We start from the raw sequence: 13,674 nt of genomic DNA, 5'->3' as shown, positions 1-13,674 counted from the left end.
TAATGAAATATGAATGTTTTAATTTCTCTTCAGTGGTTTTTAATATGCATGTTGCCCATTATAATAGGTGTATCTACTGGAAAGAAAGGGGACAGAAAACCTGAAAATTTAAGAATTCAATAACCTCTGGAACTCTTCTTTCCTTATAAAAGCCAAAGCACAATTCACTATAACAGGGAAGTTCCTCTGTGTGATCACACTTATTTTTCACTTATTGTTTGAAAATACAGCTATATGTAAATATATATCTCCCATTGTATAACATCTTCTTTGTCTTTTGGTTCAATTTTAAGCTTAAATTTATTTTTTTAATCCAATGAATTTGGGAAAAATATAGTGAGATTAATGTGGACATTAGGTTATCAATAGGAGATTCTGCTAAATCTCTCTTGATCCCTAAACTGTTTCAGCTCAAAAGTACAGTGACCAAGATTCAAACAGAAATCAAGGACTTGATATTAGACAACTTCAGAAAGCTAATTGAATGACCTTATTTTTCCAGGTAGTGCACATCAAGTAAATTCTACTGCTTTAAGCAAATGAGAAAAACAACAACAACAACAAAATAATCTATTGTTAGCTCATAGAAGCATAAAACCATTTCCTTTCTCTTATCCAGATTGAGTGTGTTTTTGTTTTGTTTTTTTTTTTTTTTTTAACCTTGTAAACTGTAGGGTATTTCACAGATCTTGACCTGGTCTCATTATAGTTTCTAATTCTGCTCAATGCTTATATTAGTCACATATGAATGGTGCTGGAGGCAATGCTATTACTGTAAATAACGTATATGTGAAACAGTTTCTTACAGCAGAAACATACATACCTCAGATTTCTTCCTTATTTGAATGAAAGCATTTACTAATTCTAAGTTTAACATGAAAGCTATATAGTTATTTATTTCTGAAGTTGTATGAAGTTGTTTGGTTATGTTTTCCAATAGTTTTTGATAGATATTTTCCTAATCCATTTATATTTACCAAAATGCCATTTGATAGCAAATCATTCCACATTAATAGTGCTTTAATATTTATCACATTAACAGAATTTATGTAACGGACTTCTTTACGAGCTTATCCTATACTAATTTAATATATTGTGTATTATACTGTGACAATAGTGTTAGGCATACAGAAATGAATTTCAGAGAAATTAAAACCAAAATGTTTTTATTCTAGACATATTAAGTGCTTGCAAATATCTTCTGAACTTCATTATTTTCATAATAGTTCTCTTAAAAGGCTATTAGTTCTTTCTATGGTGTCATAGTAAATGTTATTGGATGAAATTTTTATTCTGCTGAGGCAGTAAAAAAATATTTCGTAAGATGATGGTTATGATGTTCAATTTTAAATTGTTGTGATATCTCAGGAGTTTTATATCTGCTGGCTCAATTATTAGTTCCATTCCTAATTGCTCATGTTTTCTGAATCCTATCTACACTCCTGCAATCTGTGTCCCAAATCCTGGCTCAACCATCTGCTGCCCCAGCTTCAAAACCGATTTCTGCTTCAATCAAGGGATGCAGTCCTTGTTTAACAAAGTGAATGGGAATTTTGGTGTCTACCAGGGTTTTCACCTACATTTCTCTTCCAGTATCTTCAAAAGGATACTGACACAAGGCATTCTTTTGCTTAGCAGTTCAGTACGCCCCGCCTAACTAGAAGTTCTGCACTGACTGGCCTTTGTCAGAATCATATTCTTACTTCAAACTGGTCCTTACCCAGAAGATTCCTTTTTTGTGACACCTATTAATTCAGCAGCCTTGGAAAGCAGTAGTCTATCTCTCATACATCACAGTATATCATGGTGGTAAGTAGTGACAGAAATGCATCTAACAAATCTAGGTCTTTTGTAAAGCCATTTTATTTGGCATCACATCAGCCAGAATTACAGTTCAGCATGGAACATTTCCTTCTTATAGGGTCTTATACTCTTCTTTCCAAACAAATTAGGAAGGAAAACTAAGGAGCATCAGAATGGGTAATTTATGCATAACCGGAGTGTCAATAAACATTGGCTATTGCTTGTACATTTTTTTTTTCTCCAAAGAAAGGTGGGATAAGAGATCTGAGTTTCTCTTCTGAGTAATCAAGTGGGCTTGAGTTATTACAGAGCTCTCAGCACAAAAATACTGTGGTCCTAAACAGAGAGCAATAAATAATATACTAGCTCTGATGTGGATTATTTTTATGTAGTTGCATGTTTGCCAGGTTTATCTGAACTAAGAGGAAGGAGAGGACTAGCTGTGGACCACAGAACCCTAACAAAATGAAAGAGATTCTGAATGAAAGAATTGCAGATGGAATATACAGTAACCACAGAAAAGGAGAGAAAAGAGACAGGATGATGAAGAGGCCAGAACTAGGACTGAATGATGTGTCGGAGGAATTATACTGAATGATTTTTTTCTTGGTTTTGTACTTTTGTAAACATCATCGGCCAAGGTAAAAAAAAAAAACAATCAATCAAACAAAAAACAAAAAAGCCAAAAAAAAAAGGTGAAGTGTGTCTCTAAGTGGTAAAGTACCTTTGCTTAACTCCACAAAATGTGTGACGTAGACTCCTGCCTTTGCCTTAGGCCCACTGAGTTTATGGACATGCCAGTCATAAGTCTACTGTTTCCCAGACAAGACCACTGTGCTCCTCATCTGTTCTGTTCTAGTGTAGCACTGAAAAATTAGTATGTGGCAACTCCTCAGGGAGGCTGGTGGCCACCCAGGTGCATACTTCTCTCTGTTACTCCACTGCTGACTGTTGGGGCAAGGCGGCAGTTGGGAGTGTCTTGGCACTGCAATTGCTGGTCTAAGTGTGGAACGTGTGACTTTTTTTTTTTGCCCTTCTTCTGATATCAGAACCACCTGCATAAACCTGGCTAATGAAGCAGAATGGAAAAAGAACATTTATACTAGCAGATGTGAGCCTCAGCTAGGAGGCAGCCAGCAGAGGCTGTGCTGTTGTTTCCCCACTTAAGCCAGCATCTAGCTGTGGGCCTTCTTTCTCTTCATGTTTTCCATTTCAATTTCAAATCCAGGTTAGCTGTGGTTTATCTATTTGACTGGATGCTTGAACAGATCAGAAGAGACATACCCATGAAGTCAGCTCAGCTGGGGAAGGAGATAGACAAGCAACTAAGAACACTGGTCTAATAATTCATTACAGTACGTAAAAGATAAGCTCTAGTTCATTCTAATATGCACTGCAAATGTCATGGAGAGTGGCTAGGAGGAGTATATGCACCTTTGTGGTATCGTGGTTTTGCTGAGGCTGAGTAACAAATGAAGGCCTGATGCTAGTTTCAGACCAGAGCTAAATACAGACACGCACACAATGGACAGATTTTTGTAATGCAAAAGAAAAAAAACAGCTAAGCATTTTTTCCTGAAACAGAGGTAATGTTCTTGGCGTTTGTAAGTCTAGCCTAACCAGGGATTCAAGTGCACCGAAGGCACCAAAAGTGCTGCACTGCTGTGTGCTGTACCCATGCATATGAAGTGAATGTACTGGTATATATGCACATGATTGTGCATTTGTCTCTCTTACACATGTGCTTTGGTAACAATGTCAGATCTGCTGGGCTGGTATGATTACCATACAGTGTACATAGTAAAACCAATGCTGTAGTGGAAAAATGTATATTCCAGTCAGTCTATGTAATTCTTCTTTCTCCCAGAAAGTATAAGTAGCTTTTCTTGGGAGTTAGCATTTAGGTCACATATTCTTTTTTGGTTGTTGCTGCTGTGGCCAACTGTGAGTAACCTGAGGAGAACAATTTTTTACCTTAACACACCTTCACATGACACAGCATCCTCTGACCAAGGCAAGTGATGTTTAAGCAGTGGGCTATGCAGGCAGCAGTATGCTTGTGTCATTAAAGGTACTGCCAGCAGTGTAGGATGTGCAAGGGAAATCAAGTGTAAGTAGTAGCTTTCAGGCCATAAGGAGTCTTTCTTTTCAGTTTTGTCTGCCTCAAACTGCTCCAGAGGCAGTAGTTGGTAGAGCTTAAATATATTTGTCCCCTTTAAGCAACCCTTAAGATATCCCCCAGGGGAAGCTTTTCTTACTGTATCCTTACAGTGTCACGATCATGTTTACAGTTTTCAACCGAGGAAGGCTGAGTATCTGTTTCAGAAGTTACATAGAAAGTTTTTATAATGGGGAATCACCTTAGGAAACTGAGCCAAGGAAACAGTGTGCCTGAGAAACAATAAAGGTAAGAGTAATAAAATTTATTAAATCACTATGACATTAGAAATTAATAACATAAGAAATCAGAAAATTAATGTGTAAACAAAAAAGAAGGAACTAAGCATGCAGAGATTCAACTATTAATTCATGCAGAATGGTGAGATATCTGCTGAAGGTTCTGGTTATTGACACTACTTTAGATACTAGTAAGCCATAGTCTGTCCTTCCTTATCAGAAAAGCCACTGCTAATACTATTAAGTGATCTACTGTGAAGTATTTTATGGATATAGAGAGGGCGGTGGCTTAAAGACTATACAGCTTCAAGATATTACATTAAACTAGTTACTTAATATAAGAATTTTATACTTGATGAATAAAGAATGATTCAAAGATTAGCAAAATTGAACTTAACTAAGGTTAGCAAATCTGAATAAATCTTTATGGAGCCCTACAGAGTATAAGTTTTAGATCTGGGAAATGGATATTTTATATTCTGTTTACTATACATCTGTCAATATGGATGTAGGCCACACAATTCTGTTTTTACCAGTAACCGATAACCAACAAACAGGCAGCCCAAGGGCTAAAATATTGCTAGCTGTGGAGGTTTGCTAACAGAATCCTGGGACAATTGAACTGTGATGATGGTCATTGCATTTTCTAGCACTGCATTTTCTTCCTTGAACAACAGCTAGAGACACAGGTTTAACGTGAAATTAAGTACTGAAAGATAGCAGGAAAGGGGAAAGGGAGAATGAGACTTCTCCAGTGGCTAGGATATGCTCAGTCTAAATGGCTGAATTACATTTAGATCCCTAATACAATACAGAGTTTCTCCCATTTCTCTGTCTTCTGGAAATTCCTTTCTTATGCAGCTCAATTCTTCTACTCCCCATAAAGATCCTAAGCATTCAAGCTCGATCTGAATTTGAAAATTGTGTTAGACAGAGTATTTATTTCTAGATGTTATTCTGAACCTCTGCAGTGTTTTCCATTTTTAGACTTAGAAAAATCAGTTCTTCATTTTATGAGGAAAAGATAACACAGTACAAAAGCCAGCTGACACACTTTTCTCTATAGACAGAAAAGCAGACAGTCCTCTCTACTAAAATCAAAAGTTAAAGACTTCTTATACGACAAAACAATAGGGGGACTCAAAACAGATTTTTGTATGGATGGATTGATGCAACTTGGCTACTGTACTTTATGACTTTGACTGTTTTCTAATGTTTAATACCTTGGATTCCCAGGTTTTCACTAAATTGTTGCCATTGCAATCCTTTTGAGTTTTCTTGTCTACTCTCTGTACCCTTCTAAGAAGGAAAAAAGGACTGATATTTACTCAAACCAAATGTCTATTGCAGGACAATTCACATTGAGAATAGTACGTTTTATTTATATTTATACATATATATATATACAGAATAAATAAAAAAAAATCTAACTGCAGGCCATCATAGAGTTCCCCTTTGCTGTATTTTTCCAGCCCTTCCCTAATGCTGGTTCTGACACTCGTCTCATCATGAGCTGGGACACATCAGTGTGCTAGGTAGTAGAAAACCTAGTCCTTTATGTATGTCTGTGTTAAAGCCCCAGACAGATGAAGTTTTGATCAGTATTGTCCTGAAACAAAATTACTCATCATGTAATTAATCAAGGATTTTGTTACAAGCCCTGCATACGTGAGCCCTAATGTTTCAGATTATCAGCTAGTACACAGGATGGAATCATCCTGGCAAAGATTGCTGTTGCCTTTAGTAGGAGTGAAGGTATTGGTTCCAAGTGTCCTCAGACAAACTGGATTAATGATAAAAAGCCCCAAAACACCAAATAGAAAGCTTTTTACTTTTAAAGTTATTAATGCTAAAATAATTTTCTGAGGACTATTTTGTGTTACAACTGAAATAACTGGCTGAAACCAGACATATTCTCAGAAGGAAATACAACTGTACTGCCATGAGGGATGGCATGGACTACCAACACTTTCCTTCTGCGTTTTTTTTTACATGCTTTCTTTTTGCTCTGCATCTGCTAAAAGAAGACCATAATTAAGCTTATTTGGCTACAAAGCACAGTGTGTTATGTATCACACCACAAACATAATGGCAGATGATTTTCACGGAAAGCGTGGAGAAGGAGAATGAAATATATAAATTGACTTTTCCATGAGGCAGTACTGCTCTTTATACTTTCTCTCCTGTTTGAGTCATTACCAGAATCACCACTAGGCAAGCGAGTTTACCTTGTACAGTAAAAAGATTTCCTTTTTATTCCTCCCAGAATGTTCCACCATCATTTTAGAGACATTCTGCTTTACTTATTACTGAAATACAGTTAAATACTTTCTGTCCTTTTGCCTTCCTGTGATAAAATTTCTTAAGTACACAAGACAGTCCATAAATTCTGTGTGTGTGCAAAGAGACTGTCTTCATAAAGTTGACTATATATAAGTAAAGTTAGCTGAAATTATTTTTATATATAATAAGGACAAGGAGACAGGGTAATAAAGCAGCACTTGGTAAGTGCAGTCTCCAGACACTTTTTTGCAATTTGCACTGAAATATGAATTGCAATTTGAGTATATTTTGCTGATAAAAAGTACTTATAAAAGTACTTGGCTTTTCCTTGTCGTAAAATGAGGCTATAACTAAGATCATGCAGCCTGACTAGAAGTGATGATTTTTGAGTGTCTAGTATATAGAATACATGAGTGCTCATATATTCGGCTGGTGTCTATCTATCTAAAGCCAAGATTCACAAAATGACTGTAAGTATGTACTGCCATCCATTTTTTTTTTCAAGTCAGACTGCGAATATCAGTGGCATATTGCGGGGTATCAGTGCTGATGCTGTCACTTGCCATTGACTACGTAAGTTCTTGGTCAGGAAGGAAGTGACTTTACATAGCTTATTTGGAAACAAACCTGGGGCAGGTGATAAACTTAACATTGATGTAAGACTGATATTGACTGCAGTAAAGGAAAGTTGAAAATAAATGTGGAAAATAGTAACTATTTTTTTTTTCAACTTGATGGCTTTGCACTTGCAATTCCTATCTCTCTCAGAATGGCGGACCAAGCTGCCATCGAGAAGGACCTCCATAGGCTGGAGGTCCCATTGCAACATTATGACAGTCATTAAAGACAAATGTACATTTCTGCAATAAGAATGGGGTAACCCCATGCACTTGTACACGCTGGGGATCAACTAGGTAGGCAGCAGTTGTACAGGGAAGGCTAGGTAGATATCAAGTTGAACAGAAATCATCAGAAGAAATATTGAGTTGAACAGAAGTCTTGTGAGGTGAAAGACTAGTCACATGCTATAATGTGTTAGGAGGGACAGAGGGGGGAGAAGTAGAAACTAAGGAGGATCTGATAGCAACATAAATATCAAGGACATCTAGATGTAATGTCTCTACTTCCAGGAAAGCTGATCAATTTGTATTCATTGAAACTTTAAGGTAGAATGTGTAAATTTTCATCAGCGCAAGGGAGACAACTGAAGTCTCTTCTGCAGAGAAAAATGCCCTGTTGGACTCAGGCAGTGCTGTTTTCTGTGTCTAGGACTGGTCACATCCTCAGCCTGTCAGACTCTGTTTTTCAATTTTTTTTAAATATATGTGTTTTTATATATATGTATATATATATATTTATAATTTCTCTTTTTTTCAGTGAAGGAATGAGCAGCTTCAGCGATTCCATGCCCATAGAATACCTCCTGGATAAAAAGTACAAATACCCTTTTCTGAGAAGTGGACCCAAGGGGTTAAAAAAGCATGGCTTAAAAATTATTGCTATAGTCTCCAAAAGAGTGGTTTAGGTGTTTATCAAAACAAGTAGCTGTTTGAGTTCTTGTTGGCAGAAGAAGGCATCAAAGTTATGTCTCCTTTAGTTGCTATGCTGATGGCAGCACAATGGCCCAATATAAGGCGTTAAGTCAGTTGAAGGTAAGGCCTAGAAGGGGCAGTCTACAGGTTGTTAAGCAACTTGTTTGACGTTAAGGGGGAACAAAAGCAATCACGAGAAAAGATGGTGTTTGGGAAGTATGTGTTAGGAGAATGGGGAATGTGGTGTTAAGGAAGTGGGCCATTTTTCGCATCACAGATTTAAGCATACAGACTCATCAGGAAGGGTCACATAGAGAACCCATCGGCTCTGGTGGTGGGTGTAGCAACCACTGTTTCCAGGACCACTATGTGCAATACTTTGAGCCAAACCCCATTAATCTATGTAAGACTGTTCTGAGCAGCACCATGCAAGTGCAGGTTTAGCGTGTTACCCGTGGTGTATAAATAAAGCCAAGATTCAGAGTATTTCTGTTTGTGGCTGTTAGCCAATGCTATTATGTACATATTCATGCTATCATATATGGGTCTTTTTGAAGTTGTGATTGAACATACCTGCAATTGAAAGTAAAATTAGGTGTTGCATAAAAGCCCAGGGGAGCAATGCATGTCACATAGGAGGTGAATGAGGATGTGGTAAAGCAAGACCATTCTTGTAATGGGAATGGTTCAAATGTGATTTTTCTGGTTGTTAATGATTCTACTTCCCTTGCCAAATTTGTCACTGTGGAAATGCAATTGAATGTGAAAACATGAAAATGATCAGAAATGTTGCATCACTTCAGAACACAAGACTTGATGAGCCATTATGCTGTACCGTTGCTGAAACTGTTATGTCCCTATATTTAGAAGCAGTTTATTTTTCAAGCTGTGGTTACAGTGATCCATTTTCAATTGGGCATGAAACACTGACGAGACATGCACTGATGAGCTTCCACATACTGTCCTGAAGCTTCAAATTAATTTGTTTCACAGGGAGACTTTTGGTTTTTTTCCTGTTTTATAGGATGTCTCAGAAGAGCTTTCTGTCCTGGGCTGTAACTAAATTTAAATTAAAAACCCTTCTTTGGTCACTTATTGCATACCAGCTGCAGTTGCTTAGCATTCCTTTAAGAATTAATTTTATCTAATCTGTTGTAGGCCAGAGAAACAGGCTTCATTTCTAGGTTTGTTTTTTTTTCTTTTGTTTTGTGTTTTCTTTGTGTGTGAGTGTGTGTGTAGAATCCTAAAGGAGTATCTGTCTACAGTATCTCATATCAGGTGCCTTAAGAAAGCACATTACTGGTCACATATGCGAGTGACATAATGGAGGTAAAGAAACTCTTAGTTGTTGTTTCTTTTAATATAATATTTAGGATTTTTTAGTCTGTGCACAGTAGTTAACTAGTAGTAAGAAAGATATGAAAGGCACTCCCACCCTCCTGGAAATCAAACCAAACCTCTCTAATTTGATTAAATTAACATCATACTGAAGACTTGAACAAAAAATAAAGGGAGAAAATGTTATGTTGAAGAGGAGAATGTAGCAAAGGTAGTCCTGCATGAGTAAGACTATCTTTTCTTTCTGGTTTGCCCTGCCAAAATTCTTCTAAATTTTTACCTGTAATTTTGGTGTGGTAACTCAGAGCAGGCCACTCTGCTGTTTCCTCTGGTGAGGATGTACCCTTCTGCCTGCAGCTGGTGTCACTCACCATTGCATTTCCCCCCTCCCCACCTGTCACAGGCAGGTCCCACAGCTGCAACTGTACTTGTTTGCTGAGGTTTTTTTCAAGTCTTCAATCTGAAGTGTGCGGTGGGTGCCTGCATCCAGGCTTCCCCAGTTTTCTGTATTAATAAATGGCTTGAATTTTTATGGACAAAGGAAATGGCCCAATTATTATTTTTTTTGGCCACAGAAATGCAGTTTGGCCAAAGCAGTACAGAAATATAAGGGACTGATGATTGGCTGCACTGTCCTTTAGAGTTACGACAGTAAACCTTCTCCCAGCTAAATGTGACAGCAGTTCACAGGGGTAAGTGCACTTGTTTTGTAGGTACATTTTGAGAGTCATGAGACTTTACATGAAGTTAATAACATCTGTTGCTCCCGCTTCCCAGCTCAGTTTAGGGCCACAGTGAAAAAGACAATAGATGTAAGTTGACCCCATGCAACCTAGTGTGTTATGCCTAGACATAGCATGTTTTACTATTTCTGCTTGGAAGAAAATGAACCAACTTAAACAGGCTTGAAACATATGTTATGAAAAAAAAGCAGTGGCTCAAAATGAGTGAAAAAATGAAGTTTCAGTCAAAATCAAAAGGTCTAAACTATGATGATTATAATGAAAGTTCCTAGACAAATGTGCAAGAGTACAATTCAGCTTTGGGTGAGGTGTTTGGAAACCACTGGAAATTCTGACATTTTAAAACAGTTCAATATCAGATTAAGTAATTATTAATTCCTCAGAGATTTTTGATGCATCATGTTGTCCAAATGAACTTTGGAAAAATTAGAATACTTTCTACCGCAAATTCTCATTTGTTAATATCACTATACAGGTTATAGAAGTACAGTTACATGCACACATCAAAATGGCACAAAAGCAGGAGAGTCCTAGGAAGGAAGAAGAGGTTGCCTATAGATCTCAAAGGAGACAGAGAAAAAAAAAAGAAAATAAAATTTCCTTTTCATAAGGATTATGGCAAAAAGAAAAAAGAATAATATGAATTTCATTACCATTAACAAAGGGATGAATGAGTGAAAACATCACCACGCTATAGGATATGTATGTCCATTTTTGGAAGGGTTTTAAGGATTAGCCAGGTGTTAGTACTTGACCAGTAAAAGTGCTCAAAATGTCTCTACCAATATCTCCCCACTCTAAATGGAAATTATTAGAGAAACTTTCCCTCCCTTAGGGCACCATGGCATTTGTGATAAAACTCAGTGTTGAAAAGTGCTCTTCCTTAATTTTGAGTACAACAAGACATCCCTTATGAATGCCACCTATTGAATTTTTTCCCCTCTGCCATTTTGGCAGAATCTGAATGAATCATTCTAATCTTAAATTTCAAGACATGTTTAATCTAGAATCATACCAGAGACCATAAATTAAAAAAGATATGGATTAGAATGAAAGAGCTCTTGATTTTTTTCCCATTAGAAGGTAGAAGCTATGCATTCTTAGCCATTGATACATGCTTTTTGAGGATTATTATGCCTGTGATTGTCCAGTTATTCAGATAATTTTTTTACAATTGAAACTGACTATATTATTAATGTTAAAACCTCAAATTTTCAAATAATCCCAGAGATGATAAGCTAAACATGGCAGTTCTACAAAGGCTTCAACTTGGAAAGGCCATATCTAGTTTGGACACCTGGCCACTGTACGTTAAGGATGTTTTCAGCTTGTTTGCATTGCCCCCTTGCTGTATGAAATAGGGCAGGGATAGCTGGCTTGGCAGCTCTGTGTCCCTTTTTCTGGACTGAGCCAAACCATGCTTAGTGCATAACATACGGACCTTTGGATATCAGTGGTGCTTCAGATCCCACAGTGTAGATGTGGTCATGGCACCCACTGTAAATATAAAACTCCTGACTGAATTGCTTCTGAATTATTTCAGCTATGTATTTTCTTAAGTTTACTGAAAGAGCAGTTAGATCAGCCTTCAGGTAGATTTGTTTTGTTGTGTCAGTTATTTAAGACTATTATCCTGCACAATGCACTTGTGCATTTTATCTTTGTGTGTTCAATGAGAATATAAAAAAAAACCCCACAACTACAACCACAAAACAACCTCTCCAAATTAACAATAAATGTTAAATGTCTTTCCAGTTTTAATCACTAATACACTTTCCTACCTGTATTGTAATGCTTGGTGCAGTAACATAAATCCTTTTCTTCTTTCAACAGAAACTGTGGCAGAGTGAGACCTTCTGCTACTTGAACTGCTCCCTTTTCTTGCCATTCAAAAATGAGATCATTCATTGTGTATCCAACTAAAAAAAATAATAATGCAACAAACAACACATAAACTCTAAGTCATCTGCAAACTTTGAAAATCAGGGGCATACCAAATAGTGATGACTTAAATAAATTCATAAAAAGGAGATAACGTGGGAGGTCTGCTTGTACCTGTTAATCACAAAGTGATTATCTGCCATTTTATACCATACTGAAATAGAAAAAAAGCCAGACTTATGCATCCTTGGTGAAATCTTGATAAATAGGTAGTTTATTAACGGAATTAACAAAAGCATCAAAATAAGTTAAACACTGAATTCTCTTGGGTGATTGGGGAAATCTTACCCTCCCCAGCCCATAAAGGATAAAATAGGCCCTTTACACTCAGACCTCTTTGTCCTTTTATTTGAGGTGAAATGGTGGATTATCAAAGATATGTTTATGTGTTTATGTTAATTTGAATTGTTAAGTGCAAATTCTTCAAAGAGAACAACAAATTAAAATTTCTGAAGGAGTGAGGTACTAATTGAAAAATACTTTTCTCTGAAACTGGTATAAAACAAGGGAAAGCAATTGATTGTAACCTTCTCATATTAGCTGACTGTGATGTATTATAAAGGCATTCAGTTTTAATATTCAGATTCCTGCACTTATTCATACTGTATGCATGTGTGTATAAAATTAAATAAAATAGCAAAAGCCGTAGTAGAAGTACTAATCAAGGGTAAGCCTTTTTAACGGGCAGGTACTATTTCCTGCTGTTTCCCCCTCTCAGTTTGCATGGGATATCAGTGGGGAAAATAGCTCTACTTCCTCTGAATATGTGATATATTATCTTTCCAGTATATCCCTGGCATCTTATTATAATTTTTTTCTCAATAAATTTTATCTGGTTATGGCAACTAGGAGAGAAAAAGAAGGCTTCCTATTCTTATTCAAGTTTCACTAAGAATTTATCAGAATCTAATAGATTTGGACAAAGTGAGATTTTAGGATTGAAATCTAAAACCAGATAGGTTCTATTGTTGTAATAGTTTGAATGACAAAGGTACAGGTTGAGCCAGAAGGAAAAAGGAGTAATTTTTACATCTAAATTATATACCTTTCATTCATCTGTTTTGCTGCTTTGGAATATTTCCTTTCTGCTTTAGTCTAATGCTAATGAGCTGTTGAGGGTAACCTACTGATAACTGGAAATATCTTTTAACCTTTCAGTAACAAATTATAGTTCAATGTATGATGTTAAGAACTTTCTATGAGTTACTGTCTGCCGGCAAATACTGAAATTTTGAGTTCCAGTGAACAAAATAACCTCTTTGGTGTGTGAGCATAAATCTTTCCTCTATTATTTTCAGTGACTCCATTACTCTTTGAATACATCTATAAATGCTATTCAGTCATAACAGCCTGATATGCTGACCTCAAATCTGAGAGATACTTCATCCTTTCTGATCTGTCTATGTTGGATACACCTATAAGGTAAGAATTGCTGTTCATAAGTTTAAAACTGTTTTCAATAAATCTCCTTGCTTCTCGATTCTCCATGTTTGTTCTGGGGAGTACCTTTATACAAGGTATTCACAGGCACTCAGGCTGACTGTTGGTTTACTTTGGTATTTTGTTGAGACTGTATGAATATGGTAAAAATTAGATTATATTCTTTTAAATAAGTATTTAATCAAGATCAGATGTTA

At 36.5% G+C, this 13,674-nt stretch overlaps 1 protein-coding gene across 4 annotated transcripts in view; it reads right to left on the bottom strand.

The window, feature by feature from the left end:
* GLRA3 (glycine receptor alpha 3) overlaps positions 1–13,674 on the bottom strand; it is a 91,142-nt gene that overhangs the window by 15,262 nt on the left and 62,206 nt on the right. For all 4 annotated transcript variants that reach the window (XM_055797776.1, XM_055797777.1, XM_055797778.1 and 1 more), the window contains exon 6: positions 11,878–12,015. In XM_055797776.1, the coding sequence (XP_055653751.1) occupies positions 11,878–12,015 (138 nt within the window). The remainder of the gene's footprint in view (positions 1–11,877; positions 12,016–13,674) is intronic.

The sequence above is a fragment of the Falco peregrinus genome, chromosome 2 (assembly GCF_023634155.1).
Source record: "Falco peregrinus isolate bFalPer1 chromosome 2, bFalPer1.pri, whole genome shotgun sequence".
In the NCBI taxonomy this organism is placed as follows: Eukaryota; Metazoa; Chordata; class Aves; order Falconiformes; family Falconidae; genus Falco; species Falco peregrinus.
The sequence above is the reverse complement of the archived record's forward strand: the minus strand, read 5'-3'. Positions and strand labels throughout refer to the sequence as shown.